The sequence below is a fragment of the Musa acuminata genome, chromosome BXJ2-2, assembly GCF_036884655.1.
Source record: "Musa acuminata AAA Group cultivar baxijiao chromosome BXJ2-2, Cavendish_Baxijiao_AAA, whole genome shotgun sequence".
In the NCBI taxonomy this organism is placed as follows: domain Eukaryota; kingdom Viridiplantae; phylum Streptophyta; class Magnoliopsida; order Zingiberales; family Musaceae; genus Musa; species Musa acuminata.
The window spans coordinates 28,931,866-28,959,434 of NC_088339.1; the positions used below are offsets into that span (position 1 = coordinate 28,931,866).

Here is a 27,569-nt window from a genome sequence, read left to right on the forward strand (position 1 = left end):
TGCACTCAGCTGGAAATTTTACTAAAATACTGAATGCTCAACATCTTGAAGGTGGTACCACACTTAGACTATTTTAACTAAGAGTACTTGTTGAATTTAAATAGTAAAGTACATAATTAAACAGATAAAGCCACTAGATCTGCCATACTAACATATAATACAGTCTAAAGAAAATCCATCATTACATCCCAAAACATGCTCCAAGTTCATCAGCTGATGCATTTGTTTTATGGTGGTGGCAATGTCTTTGAGTGGGAAGACTTCCCTGTGATCACTTTCTTAACTTTTGCAATTGACCGTTTGACCTTTGATCCAACACCTGATAAAATGTTATGAGATTTCTTATGTGCTGGCTTCAGCACTGCATCTCGGGCTTCCACAGGAACTGCTGAATCATGGCTAGACTCCATTATTTTATGGTCATCTTCATCTTCCTTCTCATCATTTTCTTCATCAGTTTTATCATCATCCAATTGGGTGTCTGTTGTCTTGTTAGTTTGCCTTTCATCCATGAGAACTTTTGGGCTTATTTCCTCCTTGAACTTTTCCTCCTGAACAACTTTATCAGTAGATTTCACAAAGGTATCTAATTTCTGGACCTCATGTGAGTCAATTGACATGTATTGTTCATTTAGATCACTTTTCACATTTTGAATTCGAAGTTCATTTATTGCATCTTGATCCTCTCTGCTTGACTCAATTTTTACACCTTTGGACTGAATCTTTGTACCTTCTATTGTATTATCTATGATCAAAGAGTCGTACTTCCCAATTTCATCAGTTTGAAGATTCAGTTGACTTTGTTCACCATTATCCAAAATCTTTGCATCCTCATCTGGTTCAGATGTGAAAGCTAGTTGTTCATGTAACAGTGCATTGGAATCTTGGTCTATCTTTTCAACTCCCTTAAAAATTCTCATGTCTTCTATTCCACCTTCTTTTGAAAAAATATCCATTTTGTTCTCCTTGTTCTCGTGCATTGGGATTCCGCTGGTCTTTCCAATAATGCTTGTCTGAATCTTCTCATCATGATGCAAAGAATCTGCTTTTGAGAAGTCCTCGTATACATTTCCGCCCACTTTTGATGCTGGCGAATCATCATTAGTATTTCTTTCTGGCCTTTCATCCTCCGTTATAATCAACTCTTTTGTATTATTTCCAATAACATTGTCATGGCTGCATTCTAGCATTAGACCTGAACTGTCTTCAAATTTTTTACCAACTTTGTCTTCCTTTGTGCTTGTATCTTCTCTGACATGTTCAGTTGACCGTGAGACCAAAATGCTATCTTGTTTTGGGATGCTGGTGTCATGGCTTTGAACAGAGATGTTCTCTTCTACCTTAGCTTCAGCCTCCACACCACCAAGCTTGGCACGTTTACCTTGCAAGATTCCTTCCATCAAATGTGACACAGGCAAATCATCATGGTCAATTAGTTCATACTCCTCACTTTTTGATCTATTCAAGCCTGCAACTTCACAACTTGGTCCTTCTGCTTCTTCCAATCTATCCTTTTCATCTTCTAATATGCTTGTTTCTGTTGCTTGTGTGGTGGATAAGTTTCCTAAAAGTTCCTTATTCTCTCTGAATTCCACTGAATGGTCATCCTTTTCGGCAATGCTTACATCAGATTCTGACTTCAAAGTTTCTTCTAGATTCACCCTATCGTCTTGGTCTCTGGTTACAATGGCCTCAGATGGCAACAGAGAGATGGAGGTTTCATCATGACACTTTTCACCTGTCTCATTTATACCAACATCATTTGCAGCTTCTACATGCATTGCTTGGGTCTCAATATTCCCCTCAGTGGATTCTCTGATCAAAAACTCAGAAACTTCATCAAGATCCTTGTCTCCATATTTTATGACTTCTCCATCTGTCTCAATTATGACAAATGAACCATTCCTTTCTTCCTCATCTATTAATGTTGTGGTTCCTCTCTTCTCTGATGGATCCATGATAATGGGACCTTGATCTGATGAGATGTTGTCAGATTTGTTGATCTGCAAGAAAAAAACTTTATTAGTTCTAAAAATCTGGATGTGAAAAGAAAGAAAAAGAGACAGAGGAGTAGTGTGTTCTTTTTCGGTATGCCAAAATCTAACCATTTTCTTCTGGCTCTGTTGTGGTATAGTAACAGATCTCTTAGCCTCCAACATATCCTTTGGCTCCATATCATTTGATTCATCGTTGTTTTCCTTAACATGTTCACTAGCTGCATCTTTTACACCAGAAACTTCAGGTTCTGGAACATTATTGTCGTCAGGTATGATATTCTCATTTTCTACAATTGGATATTCTATCTTCAATCCGTCAACCTCCTCGTCTGATTGTTGTTGAAGCTTCATGACTTTTCTTGGATAATCCTGAAAATTCAAACCTGATATTTCATTTTGCCCTGATCCTCTCACATCTTGTGAGACAAAATTTTCAGAAGTTTCTGTCTCCTTAAGGGATTTAAAATCCAGTGTTTCCATTTGTGGAAGAAATTTTGCCACATTTTTCATTTCTTCATGAAATTCAGCAGTGATGCATGGGTCATCAACCATCTTTCTGTGATTGTCTTCTATTGTCATATCTGAATCCACTATTTTCGTGATCTGCTTTAAGAAACTTAGTTAGTAGGAGCTCTAATGCTTGCATGTTTATAAATGAGAAAAGCGTGTTAGATTTCTAGAAATTTGTTTAGCATTGTGTCTTTTGAATAAGAAAATGTTTAATAAAACTGTAGACAAGGTAAATGTTACCTGTTCTTGAGGACTTAAATTATCTGTTGCATCACAAGCATGAATTTGCTCATTAGAACTGAATGGTCCCACTTCCTCAACTGCTTTACGAGCCCTATCCTTATTTTTCTCAAATTTTTCTTCGAGGTCTGCACGATTTAGTTGTTCTCCTTGTCTTTGTTCATCAGTACATGTATCTTTATCTGCTATTTCAAGCTCATCTGGAACCATATAAATGGGGTTTTTGGCTTCCACATCCTCCAACTTCTGACTTTCTGAAACACTTTTTACAGTGGTTTTTTCTTTGATATTTTCCTCGTTATACTCACTGGTAGTGGCTGCTTCATAAACTTTCATGTCTGGTTGTATATTATCTTCCTCTTTGTCTTCATCTTCCTCTGATTCTAATCTTGTTTCATCTTCCTGGTCCTCATTATTTTCTGCGTCCATTACTGACTTATTTTCCTTGTTAATCTCATCCATTGCATAAAAAATGTTGAGGACATTTTCAGTTTCCACATCCTTCATGCTTTCAACCTGTGAGCCACTTTCTTTAATTTTCTTCTCTTGTGTTCTGTCCTCAATGCACTCATTTGTGTAGATTTTCCCAGAAACTTTCACCTCAGGAGGGTTTAAATAATTTCTTTCCTCTTCCTCGTTTTTTGTTTTGTTAGATGGCAAGCACTTGTCAACTTCCTGCTCTTTTCTGTTTTCATTCTCCAACAAAGCTGTTTCCTTTGTTTCATTATCTTCTCTTGAAACATTTTGATGAGCTTCGGAAGTTACTTCAGCGATGTTTATCTGAATGGTATTCATATCTGAAGCTTCCATTGTACATAAAGAATCTTCTCTTGTATCAGAAATGTTTTCATCACAAGATGGCTCGACTTCAACAAGTCCTGTCTCAGTTGTTGTCTCTAACTTTCCATGTGCTGAAGATTCAGTGTGTTTAAACTGCATTAAAAAATATACCACCTGAGATGTTAATAATGTGATGTGACAGACAAATGTAAAGAGTAGGAACACTCCAAAACTGATGCCTACATTGGCATGTTGCAATTCAACCTTTTCATCAATGTTTTTGACTGCTTCCTGATCTTTTGTAGTTTTTCTTACTACATGCTGACTTGTAGTGGTTAATTCAGATTCTGTAGCTTGAAACTCCATTTTCTGTGTCATTCTGCAATCCTGCCCAGAACATTGAAATATTAACTGTTACATGAGTGGTATACTATAACAAAGGGAAATGTTAGAATAATTATTTCAAAAGGCTGCTCCGTTCTTTTCCTTTGCACTAAGTTGGTCCAATTTTAATGCTACCACTACATACATTTTTAGCATGACTTGCATCATCTTGTGCTATCACAACTTTAGCAGGATCTGTTTCAGTTATAGCTTCCAAATTTTGCTGTACAGAAGTTAAATTGAAGGAAGCCTGTGTAACAAGGTTAACATGAAAACAATGATGAGGCAAAGGATGACTTAAAAGGAAGAGAATGAACTGATTTCTAGGTTCTTATCAAAGCAACCTCCTGCTTTATATTCTCATTCCCCATTGCTATGTCTTCTTTGATCTCTGGTTTTCTCTGGCTTTGTAGCCTTTTGGATTCTGCTTCATCAGTCAGTCAATGTACCCTTAGCAGGTTTATCACTTAAAATGTCATTTATGCTCTCCCAGTTGTCATTGGTCACACTATGATCTGCATCCTTCTGAAGTATGATTTTCAGATTTTGCAACAGAATTAGTGACCATTTTGTGCTAAAAGAAAACAACTATCTCTTTGGACCAGTTTGGATGATAAAATCTCTTATGTTAATACTAGTTCCCCTTTGACAATTATGCAATAATGAAAGGGCATATGGAACAAGGTAAAGGTCAACTTGGCCTTTTTAATAAAGATTCAATGCTATGTAAAAGTCGATGATACTTTTGCACAAGCTGGATGTTATGCTTACAAGTAACCATTAGTCTAGAACAGTAATTTTTAATTGCTGAACAATTCAACTTATCAGTAATTTGTAATTGCTGAACAATTCAACTTGAACCACAAGAGACAAAGACTATCTATCATGAGGTAGTGAAAAAGAAAAAAAAAAAGAAAAGCAAGGCAGCCCAGTGCAAGTGACACATCAATGCGGGTCTAAAAGGGTTAGTGTAAAGTTGTAAACCATCTCACCTTTTCAGGCAGAAGGGTTGTTTCTATAACTTAAAACCCTAGTCACCTAGTTTTAAGAGCAACATGGCCAGTGATGCCAAGGCTCACCCTTATATACAATGAAGTTGTACTATTTTCATTATGTCAGGTCTAAGAAAATTTTTGCAGAGCGGCCAAAGACTATACTGATATTGACTTACCATGAAAATCTAATTTGTTCAAGTTTATTACATTCTAGGAGTAAACAGGTAGAGGACACCAAATTGATAGTAATATGTTGAAAGAGATATATAGTCAATTTCTCAACTTTGATGAGCCTCTTTTTATATATTCTTATGTAGAAGGAAATAAGTGGATGCCACCTTTTTTTGTCAAAAGTTGTAGGGAGAGAGAACTCTCATCTGCTAAGAGTTACGTCTTGTATGTTATGCCTTTCTCCTTTTTTTTTAATTGACTGGTTAGAAACTTAGAATGCTGATTATAGATTTTTCTCAAAAAAAGAATGCTACTTGTAGATAGGGTCTTTATAAATAGAAATGAAGGCAAGATTAAAGATTGAGAGTTTATCGCGAAAAACTGATAGAATTATAGTTTTATTCTCTTACAGATTACCTGGTTTTCCAGCCATAAATATGGCTTTGCTTATGTAGGGGTGTCAAATATAAGAAGTCTGCATGAGAGGGTTGACAAATTTCATGACTGACTATCAACTTACATTAATGCTTCATGGTATCAAATTCTTAGCCTAGGCAATTTTACACTATGGAAGAATGCAGAAAATACCAGTAGGTGAGTTTTACTCATGTATTGAGTGAGACCCTCCACAATGAAACCAAAAGTAGAGGAAATGACAAACTTTTCTTTGGAAGTTGTATTTCATTTCAGAGTGATGATTAAGTTTAACACAAACCATGAAAATGAATTTCAGCAATATTATTTAGTAATGCTCTTGATACCTTTTCATCTTTTTTATCAGGATTGTCACTCAAATGTGCGACGCCAATTCCAACTTGTGCTTCTTCCTGGGGTGTACATACTCCAGCCTTTTCCTGAAGGCTTTTCTCTTGCTCCTTTGTAGGGTCCTTTTGTTCGGTAAGTTCTCTAGTGGAAGCATTTACTTCAGCCGAGATGGTTCTGTCAAGGACCTCAGCCGTGTCATTCTTGATGACATTTTGTGGAAATTGCTCAGTTGTATTTTCTAGAAAGATCTCACTATCCATATCTTCTTTAATAGTTTCTTCCTGTTGATTCAATTCATTTTTCTTATTGAGCTCTTCACCTTCCTTTTGCTCCTCGATAGAGGTACCTTCTACCATCATTAAAGAATCTTCCTGTTGATTCAATTCATTTTTCTTATTGATCTCTTCACCTTCCTTTTGCTCCTCAGTAGAAGTACCTTCTACCATCAACTTGTTTGTCTGTTCATCATTAGAAACAACACATTCCATACCTTTGTTAGCTTCTACTTTTTCATGTTTATCCTCTAGATCTGCGTCAAGAGATTCTTGTGGACTAGATGCTTTTCCAGTTGTTTTTTCCAAAGGGGTTTGTGTGGAGCATAAAGAACCAACTATTCTATCCATGTTCACATTGTCTAGTGAGTTAACAACATCTGTAATTTCTGTATCAGCAATCGCCTCATGATTCTGTTCTCCTGAAAATGCTTTATAAAGCTCTTCCACACTCCTCGACACTAGATGTTGTTCAATTAGATCCATATTTTCACTTACTGAATCATTACCATCCTCATGCATCTCATTTCTAATCTGCACAGTTTCTTCAATAAACTTTTTGGGCATTAGTGAAGTACCAATGTTCTTGTCCAAGTTTGCAGCTTGTTCATTCTTCTGGATAAAGCTGTCCATGACCATTTCGTACTTATTGGAATCATCCTCCATGTTATTTTCTAGAATGTTGTCATCCTTTGCTTTTGCAGTTTCTTGGTCATTCTCTCTGTCGTGGATCTCATAGACCTGATAAAAAAATGTCAGATCACTAGTAGGTTAGGATGCATGTTTAAGGAATCAGTTTCACATTGCTAACTGAACAATTTTCTAAATTAAACTTATTATGGAGATCAATATTGCCCAGAGGAAGATAAGGAACAGCGGATCATGTTGTTGAGGTTATCATCATTTGCTTAGTCACGAATCTTCCTCGCTGCTGATTTGCTAGCTGATTGTTGAATCTGGTTCTCAAGAACTGATTCAGGTAAAAATATAAGCTTATCACACTCCAATTTTGTTTTGTTGGCATAATCTTTCTTGTAGTCTTTGCAGTGTTCTGTTTGGTTAAACTGTTCTTCAGAAAAAAGAAATATTGGAGATTTCATGCTTTTCACAAACTTCTTCGGGAATATCACCAATGTTCTTTTGTATACTTTCCTCATCCGTCATTATGGCAGTTCGACATTTATCACATTATCAATTAATGATGAAAGAGGACAACACATGCTAAAATTGGCCTTGCCATATGCTGACACCTCTGCCTTATTATGGTGTGGTGTGTGCGGGTCTTTTGGCACAGAAATTCAATATATTTAACACGCATGATGGCACGACAATCATCATTTTAAAGTAATCTGCTTAAGCTCTATTGCTTTATACTAAACAATTTGTAAAGTTCAAAACCGTGAATTTGACATGAGCTAACCTGAGTCGTGTCATCTTTTCTTAAGTTGTCTAGGTCAATCTCTTCTGATTTATAATTGCATTCTTCCTTCACTGAGTTTGAAATGAAAAGCTTCTCAGCCTCTGCACTTCCCTTGTATGTGTCAATGTCTATATTGTCCTGGGTTGTGGTTGTTTGATGAATTAGTTCTTCAGCCACACAGTTTAGTGTTTCTTCAGTTTCTTTAGCCACTTGATCATGTATGCTCTGCAAAACTGGGATATCACTAGTTGGAGCTGCTTCTACATTCTGTTCCAGGTTACCTCCGTCCATCACCTTTGTAGTTTCGTTGTCATGATAAATACTTGCCATTTCAGGAACCTACTTAAAAAATGAGACATCAGATAATCGTAGTAAGTTCCAAGAATTAATTCTGGAAGATACATGGAATTGTCGATTTATCTGTTTACAATCTTGTTCTTGGAATATAATAGAAAGAATGATGTTGAGAAAAGTAAACAAATAAATTAATTAAATCATCTTTATTTTTTGAATTCTCTATCCTGGAGGCTTCTATTTTTCTGTGTGTTTTGACTCTTTATCTTCAAATTGTGGTTTCTAAACTGAGTGAAGCTTCTAAGATTTCTCTTTTACATAGTTATCTTTGATGCTGATTTGTATTTCAGATGGACAGGTGGGATCTTCATGATTATTGCCCATTTCATTCATGTTACTGCTAAAAGTTCAAATTATTTGCAACTTCTCATCAGGGGTTTCTGTTCTATGTGAAGTCATTTTCAAACACTAATCATTCATGTTTGTGTACAAGAGAACAGGGACACTATTATGTGATTATATATATGTTAATAATTACCAAAATGTTATCGATTGACATCCATTTCTCTCATCATTCAGATGTAAACAAGCTGGCTAGGCTAATTACAGGATCCCATATATGTTTATGTCTGAATAAAATGGATTATGATTGAATAAAAAGTTAAATAGAAAATAATAGAGTTAGTGGTTGCATGATGATGGGGTTATCCTTCTATGAATTGAATTTTGTTCATATTTCTCTTTCTTTCTTTCTTTCTTTTCCTTTTCATATTTCATGAATTATTTGCTTTTGTTAAATATGCATGAGAAGAATTATATATTGCAAAATGATTCATTGTTCACCTTTTCATCTTCAAAATCTGGTATGCTGCTTGGATCTTCAGTGTTTGTCCTGGTTACTTCTCTCTCAGATGTTAGAACTGCTTCATCTACTTGACGTAGCTCTGATTTCTCTGAATGTTCCTTTTCAGCAGCAGCAGCAACTTCTAAAATGGATGTACCTATTTCATACTTGAGTATTTTATCTGGGATCTCAATGGAGGAAACTTCTACGTTTGCTTTGCACACTTCTTTCTCTTGGACGTCATCTAGGGTTTGATCAGTTGGAGTTTCATCACAGGTCTTCATCTGCATATTTTCCTCAGAAGCTTGCTTCTCCTGTTTCAGTTCATTGTCTTCATCATGTTTCTTTTTCTCTTCATCCAAATTCATCCTTGCTCCTGCCTCATCTGTTTCATCTTCCAAAGCAATCATTATCTTGCTTCTGTTATTTTCTGTTTCTTCATTCTGATTCTGATTCTTTTGTGTATATTTGTCATCAGCCTTATCTTGGTCATTTACTTCCTCATTCTGTGTGTGGAATATTTGCACATCAGACTTAACAGTATGAAGCTCCATTTCATTCAGAGCAACTTTTTCCTGGAACTGATCTGTTTTCGGCACCAGTTCAAATATCTCCTGAAGTTTTTCAGAATTTCTTTCTTCCGTTGTTGAATCTTCCTGTTTTGGTAACTGCAAATAATAAGAAGCATCAGAGTTGCTAACATCACTTTTCTCCACTTTCTGAATCGCATTTTCCTTTTTATTTTCTGTGTGTGTGATTTCTTGATCCTGAAAAGTTTTGTCTTCAGCAGTTGGTACTGGATGAGACTCATCTACAGACACTGCTCTAGGTATGTTGTCTCTTGTATTAACTGATTCTGCGACCTGGCAGTCTCCTTCCAAGTTCTCTTTTTCGTGTAAAACTTCAATTGTATCTTTCTCATCCTCACCTTTATCCAGGTTACTGTCTTGAATGTCACCTTCTGTTGGAAGACTATTCTCTTCATGTGGCATACTGCAAGTTCCTTCTTCATATTTGGTCATCACCTGGTCCTTCTGAATGATTGGAGCCTCTGTGTCTGCCAAGATGTCGATATTTCCCTGGCTGACTTGTGGTTGTTCTATTCTAGATTCTTTGTTTTCTATGATTTCACTTGCATCAACTATTTCAGGGCTAAGATTAGCATGATTTTCTGAGTTCTCAGACATTATTAATTCGCTAGTCCCCTTGTGAGTTATAGATTGGTGTACTACTTCTGAGATTGATTCAAGTTTCTGGCATGACTCTTCTACTGTGCTGTCTTTGCATTCAGAGTCCAGGACTATTTCTTGGTTATTGTTTGCACCTTGTATGTATTGCCCAACCAACTGATCTGTGTCAGGTACATCACTAATGCTATTGTTCATATCTTCATCATTTTCTCTTGTGGGTTCCTTGTGGTCGTTTACATGAACGGCATCAGATATCTGCTTGAAAGATAATATCTTTACTAAAAAATCCAGTGGAAGTCATATGTTTAATATACTTATTAGTGGCCAATCTTTAACAGAGAGAAAGCTTGAAGTTAATAATATTTGACTTTTTTAATAAAAATTCAGTGCTATGTAACACTTGATGGCACTAGAATATGCTGGATTTAATGCTTGTCCAAGTAACTAGATCAATAGTTTAGACTATAAGAGTTGCTAAATAGTATGATCTGAACTGTAAGGAACAAAGTCCAAAGAGTAAATCATTTTAAAATCAATCTATGTATCATGAGATAGTACTTTCAAGTATTCATCATGTCAGTTTGAATAAGATTTCTAAGCCAAGCAGTCAACGACTATACTGGTGCAAAATTACTTCTTAGTAAGAAATGTATTTTGTCAATGATTGCAATGTGCTATGCAATTGTAAGAAATTCAGGGCAAAGCAGTAGAGGGCCTAGTGGCTACCAGATAGATATCTATAGATTGAGATAAAAAGTCAATTGGTTATCTTTGATGAGCTTATTTCTATTTTTCCTTTAAATGGAAACCGGTGGCAGACAATCCTGCAAGAATATGGGGTTCTCTTGTTGATAATGTCTTTCTTGTATTTTCTGATCCAAGTCTGCTAAGAATGCTGCTTACATATAGGGGCTGCATAAATATCAAAGAAGGATGCAAAATCGAAAAATTAACAAAGAAAAGCTTTTGAATTACAGTTTCATTCTGTTGTTTATTTTCTGGTTCTTAATCATTATTGTGGTACTTCCCGTAAAGAGCAAAGCAAAATTGAGAGTTGTTTATGGATATGATTGATGAAGTCATATGTCAGACTGCAAACTTGAACTTTGTCCTCGTTTCTGATTTCTTAGTCTGATCAAGTTAGGCAATGGAGGGATGCATAAGATGGCTGTAGGTAAGTTTAGCTCATATATTGAGTAAGGGACCCTCCAAAATCCAACTAAAAGAAGAAGGAAATGACAAGCTTGCATAAGGAACTGTATTCATCTTAAAAGGAATGGTAGGAAAGAAACAAACTTTAAAAGATAAATTTAAGGTTATTTATAATGGCATCTTGGTACCTTTGCATCTTCATTCTTGGTATCACTACTTGCTTCTGCAATACTAGTTCCAGCTGGTGCTTCCTCTTGGGGTATTTCAGTCTTTTTTTGTAATTTTTCTCCTTGCTCTTCAGAAAGATCCTTTCCTTCAACAAGTTCTCCAGCAAAAGCATTTACTTCGGCAAGAATGGTCGCCTCAAGGACATCAGCCTTGATATTTTCATGCTCTTTGTTACTCTTGTCATCCTCAAGGGGATTATCTAAGGATTTCTCAGTAAAATTTGATAGTGATATTTCACTAACCATATCTTCTTTAATAATTTCTTCTCCTTGTTTCAATTCATTTTCTTTATTGAATTCTTCACCCACCTTTTGCTCCTCATTGGAGCTAATTCCTACTGTTGCCATATTTTTCTGTTCGTTTGTAGAAATAATGTCTTCGACTCGTTTGTTGTCTTCTGTTGTTTCATGTGCATCATTCAGATCTACATCAGGAATTCCTTTATCATAAATGTTTTCCTCAGATTCTTCTTGTCTGGATGCTCTCCAAGAATTTTCTTCCAGCAGATCTTGTGCAGAGGATGTACCAACTATTTCGCTTACGTTTACAGTGTCTTTCAAGTCAACAAAATTCAGATTTTCTGTATCTGCAATTGCCTCATGATTATGTTCTCCCAAAAATGTTCTGCAAATCTCTTCACCATTCTCAGATATAGGATCTTGTTCAACTGGCTCCACGAATTTGCAAAGTTCATCTTTATTATCTTCATGCATCTCATTTGTAATCTGTAAAGTTTCTTCAATCATTTTGCTGGGCACTGGTGAAGTATCCACATTGTTGCCTGAGATTAAGGCTTGTTCATTCTTCTCAATAAATTCATGCTTACTGGAATTTTCATCCATTTGATCTTCTAGGATACTGTCATTCTTTGCTGTTGCAGTTTCTTGGTCATTGTTCACATCATTGATTTCAGAAGCCTCCTGATAGAAGAGGTCAAATTATGAGATAGTACTTTCAAGTATTCATCATGTCAGTTTGAATAAGATTTCTAAGCCAAGCAGTCAATGACTATACTGATGCCAAATTACTTCTTAGTAAGAAATGTATTTTTGTCAATGATTGCGATGTACTGCACAATTGTAAGAAATTCAGAGCAAAGAGATAGAGGGCCTAGTGGCTACCAGATAGATATCTATAGATTGAGAGATAAAAAGTCAATTGGTCATCTTTGATGGGCTTGTTTCTATTTTTCCTTTAAATGGAAACCGGTGGCAGACATAATCCTGCAAGAATATGGGGTTCTCTTGTTGATAGTCTTTCTTGTATTTTCTGATCCAAGTCTGCTAAGAATGCTGCTTATATATAGGGGCTGCATAAATATCAATGAAGGATGCAAAATTAAAAGATTAACAAAGAAAAGCTTTTGAATTACAGTTTCATTCTGTTGTTTATGGTTCTTAATCAACATTATGGTACTTCCTGTAAAGGGCAAAGCAAAATTGAGAGGTGTTTATGGATAGGATTGATGAAGTCATATGACAAACTGTAAACTTAAACTTTGTCCTCGGTTCTGATTTCTTAGTCTGATCAAGTTAGGCAATGGAGGGATAAATAAGATGGCTGTAGGTAAGTTTAGCTAATACATTGAGCAAGGGACCCTCCAAAATCCAACTAAATGAAGAGGGAAATGACAAGCTTGCATAAGGAACTGTATTCATCTTAAAAGGAATGGTAGGAAAGAAACAAACTACAAAAGATAAATTTTAGGTTATTTGTAATGGCATTTTGATACCTTTGCAACTTCATTGTTGGTATCACGACTTGCTTCTGCAATACTAGTTCCAGCTGGTGCTTCCTCTTGGGGTATTTCAGCCTTTTTTTGAAAGTTTTCTCCTTGCCCTTCAGAAAGATCCTTTCCTTCAACAAGTTCTCCAGCGAACACATTTACTTTAGCAAGAATGGTCGCCTCAAGGACATCAACCTTGATATTTTCATGCTCTTTGTTACTCTTGTCATCCTCAAGGGGATTATCTAAGGATTTCTCAGTAAAATTTGGTAGAGATATTACACTAACCATATCTTCTTTAATAATTTCTTCTCCTTGTTTCAATTCATTTTTTTTATTGAATTCTTCACCTGCCTTTTGCTCCTCATTGGAGATAATTCCTACTGTTACCTTATTTTTCTGTTCATTTGTAGAAATAATGTTTTCAACTCTTATGGTAGCTTCTGTTGTTTCATGTGCATCCTTCAGATCTCCATCAAGAATTCCTTTTTCATAAATGTTTTCCTCGGATTCTTCTTGTCTGGATGCTCTCCAAGAATTTTCTTCCAGAGGATCTTGTGCAGAGGATGAACCAACTATTTCGTTCAAGTTTACAGTGTCTTTCAAGTCAACAAAATTCAGATTTTCTGTATCTGCAATTGCCTCATGATTATGTTCTCCCAAAAACGTTCTGCAAATCTCTTCACCATTCTCAGATATAGGATCTTGTTCAACTGGCTCCATGACTTTGCAGAGTTCATCTTTATTATCTTCATGCATCTCATTTGTAATCTGTAAAGTTTCTTCAATCATTTTTCTGGGCACTGGTGAAGTATCCGCATTGTTGCCTGAGATTAAGGCTTGTTCATTCTTCTCAATAAAGCAGTCCATTATCAATTCATGCTTACTGTAATTTTCATTCATTTTATCTTCTAGGATATTGTCATTCTTTGCTGTTGCAGTTTCTTGGTCATTGTTCGCATCATGGATTTCAGAAGCCTCCTGATAAAAGAGGTCAAATTAATAAAGAGTTAGGACTTGGATCAAGTTTAAGGAATCTTTGCCAGTGAAAAAGAAATCAACCATATTGTTGAGGTTATCATCAGTCTCTAATTGTTGCATCTGGTTCTCATGTGCCATGTCCGTTGTAAGCTCAATCTTTTCATATTCCACCCTTTCCTTGTAGGCTTCATCTTTTTTATTGTCATCAGTGTCTGTAGTTTGGTTAATCTGTTCATTAGCAACATAACTGATGGAGTCTTCTTGAATTGCAGTTGCAGTTTCTTGATCATTGTTCACAACGTGGATTTCAGAAGCCTGATAAAAGAAGTCAAACCAACAAGGAGTTAGGACTTAGGATGCAAGTTTAAGGAATTTGTGCCAGTCGAAAAGAAATCAACCATATTGTTGAGGATTTCATCATTTGTGATCCAGGTTTCAGGAACTTCACCAATGTTCTTCTCCAAACCTTCTTCATCCTTCATAGTTGCAATTGCAATAACATTTCTCATTATCAAACTGGGATGGAACTCGAAATTTACATGTTAGCTTAAAGTAATCGGATGCTTAAGCTTTTCAAACTAACCAAATTCTAGAGTTTAAAAACCATAGAATTGACAAACAGCTCAACTTTACCTGAGGTTTATCATCTTTACTTGAATTGTCAAAACTAGTCTCTTCTGATTTACCATTCTGATTTTCACTCATTGAATTTGAGATGATAGCAATCTTCTCAGCCATCGTAGTGTCCTGGTACATTTGTATGTCCATATTGTCCTTGGTAGTGGTTGATTGATAAGCTAGTTCTTCAGCCACACAACATGGAGTTCCTTCAGGTTCTCTGACCACTGGATCATATACTTTCTCCAGAATTGGGACATTGTTAGTGGGATTATCCTCTAGACTCTTTTTCAAGTGAACCTCTTTTGCAGTTTCAGTGTCATAAGCATTGAGTATTTCAGGGTTCTGCTTCAGAAAAAAAAGATATATCAGATAGTCATAGTCAGCTCTGATTAATATGTAATTTTGGAAGATTCATGGAATTGTTATTTTATTATGTTTATGATCATATTCTTGGTATATAATAGAAATAATTAGGTTGATCAGGAAAACCATATGCTGAGATCTTCATTCCATTGAGTTCTAAATCCTGGAGCCTTCTATTTTACTTATTGTATTTTGATTTTTTATCTTCAAATGCTGATATTAAGTCTGAGTAAAGCTTCTAAGATCTCTTTTCAAGTTATGAACCTCTATTTGTCCTAGGTTCCAGTGGCTTATTAGTTTGTATATCAGACAAACAGACTGGAGCTTCATCATTATTGGCCATATTATCATGTTAGTATCACTCTACAATATAAATCAATGCCTACAATATAACTCTAGGATGTGGAATCTCAAAACAGACAAAAATTCTGGAGAATATTTTCGGTCCAAGTACAATGCAAAGAAGGTATCTGCCCAAAATTGATTATCCAGTCCAGACCATGGTCCCATTGACCAAAAAACGTAAAAATCAGATAAAAGATTTGCCATACTGTGAGCTCATTTCTCTCACATTAATCTGTAAACAAACCCTGGCTAGACTACTCACAAGAAGCCACAGATATTTCTGTCTGAACTCAATGGATAAGGATTGAAAAACTAGAGTTAATAGTTGCATGATAACGATGATTTTCTGCAATTTATTGAATTGTTTTCTAACAATTTATTTTCTTTTATTTACTGTGTGTATTTCATAAATTGCTTGCTTCTATATAATATGCATGATAAGAATTGTGTTTAATGATTTTTCTTCACCTTTTCGTCTTCATTATCTGGTATGCTGCTTGGATCTTCAATGCTTATTCTGGCTACTGCTTTCTCAGTTGTTAGAACTGCTTCACTCTCTTCTTGAGGTAGTTTTGATTTAACTGAATGTTCCTTTTCAGCAGCAACAGCATCTTCTTCAATAGAAGCATATATTTCATACTCGATTGTTTTCTCTGTGATCTCAATGGAGGAAATTTCAATATTTTCTTTGCATTTGTCTATCTCCACGGTGTCATTTAGAGTTTGATTTATTGGAGCGCCATCACAGGCATTAACCTGTATATTGTCTTCAGAAGCTTCCTTCCCCTGTATTAGTTCATTATCTTGATTGTATTTTTGGTTCTCCTCATCCAGGTTCGTTCTTGCTTCTGCCTCATCTGTTTTATCTTCCAAAACAACCTCGTGAACTATCACCTCAGATGATACCTCCACATCATGGCACTCAGTCTGATTCATTTGCATATGATTGTCATCAGCTTCATCTTGGTCATATACTTCCTCGTTTTGAGTATTGAATATTTGCATGTCAGACTCTACACTATGAAGGCCCATTTCATCCAGAACATCTAAAGTTTCCTGGCCCTGATCCTTATTTTTCTCCAGTTCAAATGTCACTTCAAGGTTTTCATGATTTTCTTCTTCAACTCCTGAGTCTTCCTGCCTTGGTAACTGTGCATAAAAAGCATCAAAGTTGCTATCTTCACTTTCATCCTCTGTCCAAATCACATTTTTCTTTTTGTCTTCTGTGTCTGTGATTTCTTGATCCTGAAAGGTTTTGTCTTCTGCAGTTGGTGTTGGATGAGATTCATCTACAGACACTGCTCTAGGTCTGTTATCTCTTGTATTTACGGATCCTGCAATGTGGCAGTCTCCTCCCAAGTTCTCTTCTTCATGTGAAACTTCAATGGTGTCTTTCTCATCCTCACCTTTATCCATGTTAGTGTTTTGAATGCCATCTTCTGATGGTAGGCTATCCTCTTTTTGTTGCATACTGCAAATTCCTTCATCATATTTGCTAATCATCTGGTCCTGGATAATTGAAGCCTCCGTATTTGTCAATATGTCAACATTGCCTTGGCTGACTTGTGGTTGTTCCATTTTAGCAAAATCTTTGGTTTCTGTGATTTCACTTGCATCAATTATGTCAGCACTAAGATTGGCATCATTTTTTGAGTTCTGAGACATCATCACTTCACTAGTCCCCTCCGGAGTCTTAGATTGGTGTACTAATTCTGAGATTGATTCAAGTTTCTGGCATGCCTCTTCTATGTTGTTGTCAGCTACTGTGCTCTCTTTTGTGTGACTTGCTTCTTCAATCTGTTCTTTGCATTCGAAGTCCAGGACTATTTCTTGGTTATTATTTACAGCTTGTATGTGTTGCCCAACCAAGTCGTCTGTGTCAGGTTCATCACTAATGCTATTGTTCTTGTCTTTGTCAGTGTCTCTTGTGGGTTCCTTGTCGATGTTTATATGGATGACATCAGATACCTGCTTAAAAGAAAATAACTTTAGTAAAATGTCCAGTTGGAATCATATTTTAATATACTCATTAATGGCCAATTTTTGTGTTAACAGAGAAAGGTGAAGTTCATAATATTTGACTTATTCAATAAAGATTCGGTGCTATCTAACACTTGATAGCACTGGAATAAGCTGGATTTTATGCTTATTCAAGCAGTTAGAACAGTAGTTCAGACTTAGAGTTTTTAGATTATAAGAGTTGCTAAATAGTATGTCCTGAACTGTAAGGAATAAAGCCTATCAAGTAAAGCATTTTGAGCTAAATTTATGTATAACAAGGTAGTACTAAGCCAAAGACTCTTTTTCAGGTGAACCTCTTTTGCAGTTTCAGTGTTATAAGCATCGAGCATTTCAGGGTTCTGCTTCCAAAAAAAAAGATATATCAGATAATCATAGTAAGCTCTGATTAATATGTAATTTTGGAAGATTCATGGACTTGTTATTTATTATGTTTATGATCATTTTCTTGGGTATATAATAGAAATAATTAGGTTGATCAGGAAAACCATATGCTGAGATCATCATTCCATTGAGTTCTTAAATCCTGGAGCCTTCTATTTTACTGATTGTATTGTGATTTTTTATCTTCAAATGCTGATATTAAGTCTGAGTAAAGCTTCTAAGATCTCTTTTCAAGTTATGAACCTCTATTTGTCCTAGGTACCAATGGCTTATTAGTTTGTATATCAGACAAACAGATAGGATCTTCATCATTATTGGCCATATTATCATGTTTGCATCACTCTACAATATAAATCAATGCCTACAATATAACTCTAGGACGTGGAATCTCAAAACAGACAAATTCTAGAGAACATTTTCAATCCAAGTACAATGCAAAGAAGGTATCTGCCCAAAATTGATTATCCGGTCCAGACGATGGTCCCATTGACCAAAAAAAGTAAAAATCAGATAAGATTTGCCATACTGTAAGCCCATTTCTCTCACATTAATCTGTAAACAAGCCCTGGCTAGACTACTCACAAGAAGCCACAAATATTTCTGTCTGAACTACATGGATAAGGATTGAAAAACTAGAGTTAATAGTTGCATGATAATGAGGATTTTCTGCAATTTATTGAATTTTTTTTAACAATTTCTTTTCTTTTATTTACTGTGTGTATTTCATAAATTGCTTGCTTCTATATAATATGCATGATAAGAATTGTGTTTAATGATTTTTCTTCACCTTTTCGTCTTCATTATCTGGTATGCTGCTTGGATCTTCAATGCTTATTCTGGCTACTGCTTTCTCAGTTGTTAGAACTGCTTCACTCTCTTCTTGAGGTAGTTTTGATTTAACTGAATGTTCCTTTTCAGCAGCAGCAGCATCTTCTTCAATAGAAGCATATATTTCATACTCGATTGTTTTCTCTGTGATCTCGATGGAGGAAATTTCAATATTTTCTTTGCATTTGTCTATCTCCAGGGTGTCATTTAGAGTTTGATTTATTGGAGCGCCATCACAGGCATTAACCTGCATATTGTCTTCAGAAGCCTCCTTCCCCTGTATTAGTTCATTATCTTGATTGTATTTTTTGTTCTCCTCATCCAGGTTCATTCTTGCTTCTGCCTCATCTGTTTTATCTTCCAAAACAACCTCGTGAACTATCACCTCAGATGATACCTCCACATCATGGCACTCAGTCTGATTCATTTGCATATGATTGTCATCAGCTTCATCCTGGTCATTTACTTCCTCTTTTTGAGTATTGAATATTTGCATGTCAGACTCTACACTATGAAGGCCCATTTCATCCAGAACATCTAAAGTTTCCTGGTCCTGATCCTTATTTTTCTCCAGTTCAAATGTCAATTCAAGGTTTTCATGATTTTCTTCTTCAACTCCTGAGTCTTCCTGCCTTGGTAACTGTGCATAAAAAGCATCAAAGTTGCTATCTTCACTTTCATCCTCTGTCCAAATCACATTTTTCTTTTTGCCTTCTGTGTCTGTGATTTCTTGATCCTGAAAGGTTTTGTCTTCTGCAGTTGGTGTTGGATGAGATTCATCTACAGACACTGCTCTAGGTATGTTATCTCTTGTATTTACGGATCCTGCAATGTGGCAGTCTCCTCCCAAGTTCTCTTCTTCATGTGAAACTTCAATGGTGTCTTTCTCATCCTCACCTTTATCCATGTTAGTGTTTTGAATGCCATCTTCTGATTGTAGGCTATCCTCTTTATGTTGCATACTGCAAATTCCTTCATCATATTTGCTAATCATCTGGTCCTGGATAATTGAAGCCTCCGTATTTGCCAATATGTCAACATTGCCTTGGCTGACTTGTGGTTGTTCCATTTTAGCAAATTCTTTGTTTTCTGTGATTTCACTTGCATCAATTATGTCAGCACTAAGATTGGCATCATTTTTTGAGTTCTGAGACATCATCACTTCACTAGTCCCCTCCGGAGTCTTAGATTGGTTTACTAATTCTGAGATTGATTCAAGTTTCTGGCATGCCTCTTCTATGTTGTTGTCAGCTACTGTGCTCTCTTTTGTGTGACTGGCTTCTTCAATCTTTTCCTTGCATTTGAAGTCCAGGACTATTTCTTGGTTATTGTTTACAGCTTGTATGTATTGCCCAACCAAGTCGTCTGTGTCAGGTACATCACTAATGCTATTGTTCATGTCTTTGTCATTGTCTCTTGTGGGTTCCTTGTTGATGTTTACATGGATGATATCAGATATCTGCTTAAAAGAAAATAACTTTACTAAAATGTCCAGTGGGAGTCATATTTTAATATACTCATTAATGGCCAATCTTTCTGTTAACAGAGAAAGGTGAAGTTCATAAAATTTGACTTCTTCAATAAAGATTTGGTGCTATTTAACACTTGATAGCACTGGAATAAGCTGGATTTTATGCTTATTCAAGCAGCTAGAACAGTAGTTTAGAGTTTTTAGATTATAAGAGTTGCTAAGTAGTATGACCTGAACTGTAAGGAACAAAGCCTATCAAGTAAATACTTTTGAGCTAAATTTATGTATAACAAGGTAGTAGTAAGCCTAAGACTATACCAATATCAAATTATATCTTATCATGTAATTTGTATATGGTTGCAATGTGCTGGGCAAAATGTTGGACATGCAGGGCAAAGAGGTAGAGACTTGAGACTGCCAGAAAAAATATCTATGTATTGAGAGAGATATAAGTTCAGTTTGTCATCTTAAATGAGCTTATTTTTATTTTTTTTTTAGTGCAAACTGGTGGAAGATTTAGTCCACCTTTTGGTCCACAAAAAAGAGATAAAACTCTTCTCTCCAAATGATACTAAGAATCTCGTGAGTCCTCTTGTTGTTAACACCTTTGTCATATTTTTTGGAGGATTGAGAATTGAAAAATTAACAAATAAAAGCTGATAGAGTTACAGATTTATTCTCTCATTGATTTCTGATTCTGTTGATCATCATTATGGTGTTGACTCTAGAGGGTGATCCAGTTCATGAAAGGTTTAATCAAGTTTGCCGATCAACTCAATTAGTTGTCAGCTAGTACTGAATTTTTAGTCTAGTCAATTTCACTAGTTGGTAAGTTTAACTCAAAGTTGAGTATGAGACCCTCTAAAATTCTACTAGAATGAAAGGAAATGACATGTTGCTCAAAGAGCTGTATTCATCTTAGAGGGATGACAAGGAAAGTCAAAAGTAGACAACAAAATATGAATATAAGGCTAATAAGTGCAATGTTTTGATACCTTTGCATCTTCATTCTCTCTACTGTCACTTGCTTTTGCAATATTGCTTCCAACTAGTGCTTCTTCTTGGGGTGTCCATATTTTAGCCTTTTCTTCAAAGCTTTCCTCTTGCTGGTTGGGGAGATCCTTTTCCTCAACAAGTTCTCTGGTGGAAGAATTTATTTCTGCAAGGATGGTTGTCTCAAGGACCTCAGCCTCGGTATTCTCATGCTCTTTTTCACTCTTGTCATTCTGGTGGACATGATCTAAATATTCATCCATAGTATTTGGTGGAGAGATTGCACTACTAATTTCTTTAATAGTTTCCTCTCCTCCTTTCAGTTCATCTATTTTATTTAGCTCTTCACCTTCCTTTTGCTCCTCACCAAAGGTAACTCCTCTTACCTTATATGCCAATTCATCTGTGGAAACAAAACCTTCTATCCTCTTGTTAGCTTCTTTTGTTTCATGTGTATCTTCCAGAGCTACCTCAACTGATGTTTCATCATAAATATTCTTATCAGATTCTTCTAGAATGGCTGCTCCCAAAGTATTTTCTTCCAGAGGACTTTGTGTGAAGGATGAAGAGCCAACTTCCTTGTTCATGTATACTATGCCCTGTGAGTTGGCAAAATTCATAATATTTTTATCAGCAATTGCCTCATGAATTTGTTCTCCTGAAGTCATTCTGCATATCTCTTCAACAGTCTCAGATATAGGATCTTGGTCTATCAGATCCATGTTTCTGCGCACTTCATGTTTATCATCCTCATGCTTCTCATTTATAATATGTAGAGTTTCTTCAAGTATTTCCCTGGATACTTGTAAAGTATCAGTTTTTCTGTCTGAATTTAATGGCTGTTCATTCTTCTCGATAAGGTCGTCCATGACCAATTCATACTTGTTGAAATTTTCATCCATTTTATTGTCTAAGATACTATCATTCTTTGCTTTTGCAGTTTCATTGTCATGGAACACAACATGGATTTGTGAAGCCTGACAAAAAGGTCAAATTAATAGTTAGGACTATTATGTAAGTTTAAAGAATCCGAATTATATTGTTAAGGGAATGATTTTCTAAATTAATTCTGTTATGGAGATCATAAATGTTTGGAAGTAGATGAGAACCAACCATGTCATTGTGGTTAACATCATTTGTGAAGTTGTGAGTCCCTTCCGCTTCTAATTCATTCACTGATTGTTGCATCTTTTCCTCATGTACCAAATCTGGTGCAATCTCAAGGTTCTCAGACTCCATCTTTTCCCGGTTGACATCATCTTTTTTGTTGTCGTCAAAGTCTTTAGTTTGGTTATTCTGTTCTTCAGCAACAGAATGGGAGTCTTCCTGCTTCTTGCAAACTGTTACAGGAATGTCACCTGCGGTCTTCTCTATACCTCCCTCGTCCTTCAAAGTTGCAGTTTCATTAATGTCAAATGCTTGAGCTTTGTATTAACTATTAACCAAACTGCAGAGTTAGAAAACAATGGATTTGAAAAGCGCTAACTTTTACCTGAGGTTTATCATCTTTTCTTGAGTTGTCTAACCTAAGCTCTTCAGATTTACCATTTTGGTCTTTGTTCATTGAGTTTGAGATGACTGCAAGGTTCTCAGGCTCCGTACTTTCCTTGTACAGCTGTATATCTACGTTGTCTTTGGTGGTAGTTGTTTGCTGAATTAGTTCTTCAGCCACACAGCTTGGAGTTTCTTCAAGTTTTCTGACTGCTGGATCATATACCTTATGCAAGTTTGGGGTGTCATTAGTGGGAGTATCTTTTGCATCCTTTTTCAGGTTATCCTCCTGTGAAGTTTCAGTGTTGTAATATGCATTGACCATTTCAGGGACCTGCTAAAAGTGAGATAACAGATAATTACAAGAATCTCTGATTAAAGTGTAACATTGAAAGATAAATGACATTGCTCATCGTTTCTGTTTATGATATAAAGAATCAGATTGAACCAAAATAGTAGTAGTAGTAGTAGTAGTAATAATAATAATAGTAATAATAATATACGAGATCATCATTTCCTTCTGAGTTCTAAATCAAATACTACTCAAATACTGATCATCATTTCATCGTTTCCTTCTGGTTTCTGTTTACTGATTATTTTTTCGGACTCTTTCTACTCAAATACTAAGTCTGAAACCAAGTGTAACTTCTGAAATGTTGCTTTTTTACAGTTATAAACCTGTCTTATGTGTCTATAGTTTAGTAGGTTTGTATGTCAGATGGAAATATTGAAAATTATGATTCTTTGCCACTTTAACATATTTGTGTTGTTCAACTATCTTATTGATATAAAGTTTATCATTGTTGCTAATGATCATTTTTTCATTAGTCATTTCCTATACTGCCATTATTAAGGTCATCTGAGATTTCGAAAATTATGACCAATGACCATAAGATTCAGCCAAGGCCACTTTGGAATTATTGACACAATGTCAGTTTTCTCTTATAACAACAGAAATAAATTAAGGTTGTTGTGATCTTTGTGTATTATTAGTAGTTATTCAACAATATGTCATCTCTAAGGCCATCAGCATATGAAAGATAAGCAGTATAAAACTGGCTATAAGAGATTTCTTTTTCTTCTGATAGGAAGAAATAAATTTATCTAGAAAACAAGCAACAATTACACAAGTGACTCCAGTGATGTTGGAGCTTAAAACAGACAGAAACCATGGTGGAACACTTTCTGTCCAACTATAGTGCAGTGATGATATCTGCCTGAAAGTGGATATCCCTAATCCACATCTGTTTGGACTAAAAGAACGAGAACAGAACAAAATTACCAGGACACACTATCCCATAACTCATGAGTGTCTAAATTCATGATCCATCATAAGATGTTGACAGGTTGACCAGGTAGGGAACTCGAGGTTCTACTGATGTTCATATACTACTCTTTCATAAAAGATTGCTACTATTTGTCAAATCAAGCTCATTATATAATGCTGATATTTGTGTAAATGATGTGCGTTCATCATTATGTATTTGTATATGTGATATATCTTAATAGGTGACCAAAATTGTTGATCGGTGTCCATTTTTCTCATATCATTCTTCTGTATATAAACCCTGGACAGGCTAGTTACTAGATATATGTTTCTTTCTGAATCACATGGGTCAGTTTTGAGTCTTTTGACATAAACTAGAAGTTATGATACAACAGAAACACTAGCAGTAGCATTATAATGGGGATCTTTCTCTTATTTATTGCCTTTCTATTTTTTTTCTTGCTTGTATTTCGTGTGTATTTCATGATTTGCTTTCATATGTTTAATATGAATGATGAGAATTATGTATTGCATAATGATATTTTCACCTTTTCATCTTCACAATGTGGTATGCTGCTCGGATCTTCAGTGATTATTCTGGCTATTGTTTCCTCAGCTGTTACAACTTCTTCACCCTCTTCCTGTGGTACTTGTGTTTTCTCTGGTGGTTCACCAGCTGCTTCTTCAATGGAAACACCTATTTTAGACATGATTATTTTCTCGGGGATCTCATTGTTGGAAATTTCAAATTTTTCTTGGCACTTATCATCCTCCAGGACATTATCTGGACTATGCTTGGTTAAAGTGCCATGACAGGTATCAATCTGCATATTATCTTCAAAGGTTTGCTTCTCTTGCTTCATTTCATTAAATTCATTATGTTCCTCCATTCGCTTTTGTTCCTCATCCACATTCATTCTGGCGTCTGCCTCATCTGTCATTATTGCTTCTGCCTCGTTGGTTTCACCTCCAGAAGCGATCATCTCCATGTCTCTGATTTTCTCTTTCATTTCATGTATAAACTTTTGACCTAACAACCCCAATGATACTTCCATATCATGGCTCTCATTCTGATTCGTCTGTGTAATTTTTGCCTCATCTTGCTCATCTACTTCTTCATTTTGGGCCTGTGACAATTGCATGTCAGAATTTACACGGTGTGGCTCCATTTCTTCCTGGGAAATTCCTCTTTCCTGCAACTGATCCTTATTTTGCACAACTTCAGATGTCTCTTGAAGTTCTTCAGCTTTTCTTTCTTCAGTTATTGATTCTATCTGATTTCTTAAATGTGAATAAGGAGAAGCATTAAAGTTCCTTGCATCATTTTCGTCCTCCTTCTGAATCACAGTTTCCTTTTCATTGCTTGTGTGTGTGATTTCTTGATCTTGAACAGTTTTGTCATCAGCAGTTGATGAATGAAGCTCATTTACAGACACTGGTCTAGGTACATCTTGTCTCACATTTTCTGACTCTGGAACTTTACAGGATTCTTCCAACTTCTTGTCCAGTGAATCTTCAATTTTACCTTCCTTTCTAGCTACTTCATTTTCTGTTATTTCCCTTGTGTCAATCTTTTCAGGGCTTGTCATTGCAACTGCACTTTCCTGTTCTCTATTTTCAATTTGATCTTCCAAGGTTCCATGATTTTGAACTTGTTCAGCCTTAGGACTTTCCATTTTTTCAATTTCATGCATTTTCTCACTCAAAGAAAGATTGTTTTCAGTAGCACTTTCTTCTTTTCTCTCTTGCACTTCATTTTCTCTCTCTTTCTTCACTAAGATTGCACTCTCTAAATCCTCCTTTTTCCCTTCAACAGAGTTATTACCATGTAAATCAACATCTGCATCATTACTGAAAGGAATCTGATCTCTGGAAGGTGCTTCAACAAAAACTTCACCCTCAGATTTATCCAGTATTCCAATAGCAATGGAGTGCAAGTTCTCATTTTTAGCCTTCTCATCGATGGTAATGCCTTCACCTGTTGCTGCTTCAGCTCCATAAGTTTGGCTTGGCCCAATTGTTTGAGAGTAATCAAAAACAACTGAAATTGGATTTTGATGTTCCTTCGAATCGATTACTTCCTTTTCTATGAATGAGCTTGGATTTTGTACATATCCTAAATCTCCTGATTGATGTTGCAACTTCTGAAAAAAAAGGATGGAAATGTTGCAGTTCCAGTTGTTACTATGAAACCAGGTTGCTCCAGTTGTTACTACGAATTAGGTAAAATAACAAGTTATATGTAGACATCACTGATATACAGTGGCATCTTTGTTTTCATTATTTGATATTTGGATAAACTATAACATAAGAATTAAAACTTAAACTGATGATTTATCATTTTCTAATGGTTTTTTTCTTACATGACTGTTAGTAAGATTGACATACTTGTCTATTCTTGTACAAAGAGGTGCAAGTGCATTGATATATGCAAACCACTCACACTGGGTGAAATAATTAAGCAATTTGGAGCTTAAGAGAGGAGTCACACAGATGGGTTTGACATTGCATATTATCCATATGACGCAATTCTATTTTGTCTTATGTAATTAATTTCTCTGTTGATGATCCACTGGCAGGCATTCATGGTAGAAGAATGCTACTACTGGACCAACAAACTTTGAAGTTTGAATTGTAGAACTATTTTTCTTTTCATCTGAATAGTGTGATGCCTTTCTGTAGCTCCATCCCTGCTACTTAAGAAAGTAGAAATAGAAAAGGAAAGAAATTTTGAACTGACTGCTTCCTCTTTCGATCCAACTTTGTAGATTTCTAGTTCCATCACATCAAACATTTGTTTTCATGTGCCCAACTTCGCCACTGTTTATTCTATTAATGATATTGTATTATCAGCATAAATTATTTGCAAAAGCACATGCAAAACATAAGAGAATTATGACTTGGTTGTGGTGTTATGCCCCAAGAGCAGATATATTCAACCGTATTGTGTGATCCTAATATAACTGCAACAAATGATCTGATTACTCGTTACCAATAAGTAAAATTAGTCTTTGATTTCTTTTTTGCATTTTTATAGTGGAAAATTGAATGAAGGTTTAAAAATCAACAACACATGCAAAATGAACATTTCTTGGCAAAATTTTGAACTACGGAAATTCAGAGAAATAGTTTTTCCATTTTCAGTTTTAACTCGCAAATATGGATATTGACAATTCAATCAGCAGTAAATTTAGTGTTATACTAAACCTATAAGTTGACTGCATATAGTTCAGATTCTGGTTCTTCTATTTCCTGTATTCTTTTGTGGCGCCAAGATCTGACTTCGATCAGGCACAACCGATAGATATCTGGACTCCATGTGTAATTAAAAATCACTTTTCACTATGAAAGTTCCATGAAATATTAGAATCAAGAACTAATTTTTGGTCTACTGTAGTGCTGAAAATCTGAAGTAGAACTATAAGTTTCCATCATTTATAATTCTTTTCATTTTCTTTTCTAAAGTTTTGAGCTTAGTGTCATGCACATGGGATGTAGGGCTGAAACTGAAGATTTCTTTTCCTTACCTCTTCTAGGATGGCTTCCTCCACTCCAGCTTCAGCTGCCATTGCATCAGCTCAGGAGGAATTTGGCTAGGGGAGCTTCTTCTTGGGAAAAGTATGGATGGGGCTCAAAAAGTAAGAGGCTTTTATACTCCTCCAGACTCTTCAACTTCTGTTGGCTGTGGTTCCAAATGCAACAGTGACATCTAATAATGCTGCTGCAGTTCATCAGTATAAAACCTCTACTTAGTTCCTGTTCATGCAGAAGCAATTGTTGCCTTTTATAATGCAAACTACCATGTTTCAAAAGTTTATTAGCAATGAGATGAAAACTA

The 27,569-nt window shown here is 35.7% G+C and overlaps 1 protein-coding gene and 1 long non-coding RNA gene across 5 annotated transcripts; one reads left to right on the plus strand and one right to left on the minus strand.

Moving 5' to 3' along the window:
* LOC103976263 (uncharacterized) lies at positions 1-27,399 on the minus strand. 4 transcript variants are annotated; one of them, XM_065096445.1, is made up of 19 exons: positions 27,259-27,399; positions 24,280-25,875; positions 22,466-22,798; positions 22,087-22,359; positions 20,976-21,950; positions 18,469-19,935; positions 15,747-17,246; positions 14,583-14,912; positions 14,348-14,425; positions 14,031-14,264; positions 12,975-13,949; positions 11,203-12,162; positions 8,672-10,117; positions 7,535-7,873; positions 5,839-6,855; positions 3,771-3,914; positions 2,748-3,680; positions 2,106-2,600; positions 1-2,003 (listed from the first exon to the last, which is right to left on the minus strand). In XM_065096445.1, the coding sequence occupies exons 1-19, from the start codon at positions 27,298-27,300 to the stop codon at positions 228-230; spliced, it is 14,913 nt and encodes a 4,970-aa protein (XP_064952517.1). In that variant the 5' UTR covers positions 27,301-27,399; the 3' UTR covers positions 1-227. The 4 variants fall into 4 exon arrangements, with proteins under 4 accessions (XP_064952517.1, XP_064952516.1, XP_064952515.1 ...); XM_065096444.1 differs by having other exon boundaries at positions 3,792-3,914; positions 18,469-19,968; XM_065096443.1 differs by having other exon boundaries at positions 18,469-19,968.
* Positions 25,559-27,569, plus strand: LOC135605875 (uncharacterized). The gene is made up of 2 exons (XR_010484586.1): positions 25,559-25,696; positions 27,268-27,569. It is a non-coding gene; the product is annotated as an uncharacterized LOC135605875 (long non-coding RNA).

What these genes read in the sequence shown, in the direction of transcription:
- LOC103976263 (XM_065096443.1), bottom strand. Translation starts at nt 27,300, where the DNA reads ATGGCAGCTGAAGCTGGAGTGGAGGAAGCCATCCTAGAAGAG. An exon ending in GAAAAGATGACACGACTCAG is followed by an intron (nt 6,856 to 7,534) that starts GTTAGCTCATGT and finishes TTTTTTTATCAG; the next exon opens with GTCTATGAGATCCACGACAG. An exon ending in AACAGAGCCAGAAGAAAATG is followed by an intron (nt 2,004 to 2,105) that starts GTTAGATTTTGG and finishes TTTTTCTTGCAG; the next exon opens with ATCAACAAATCTGACAACAT.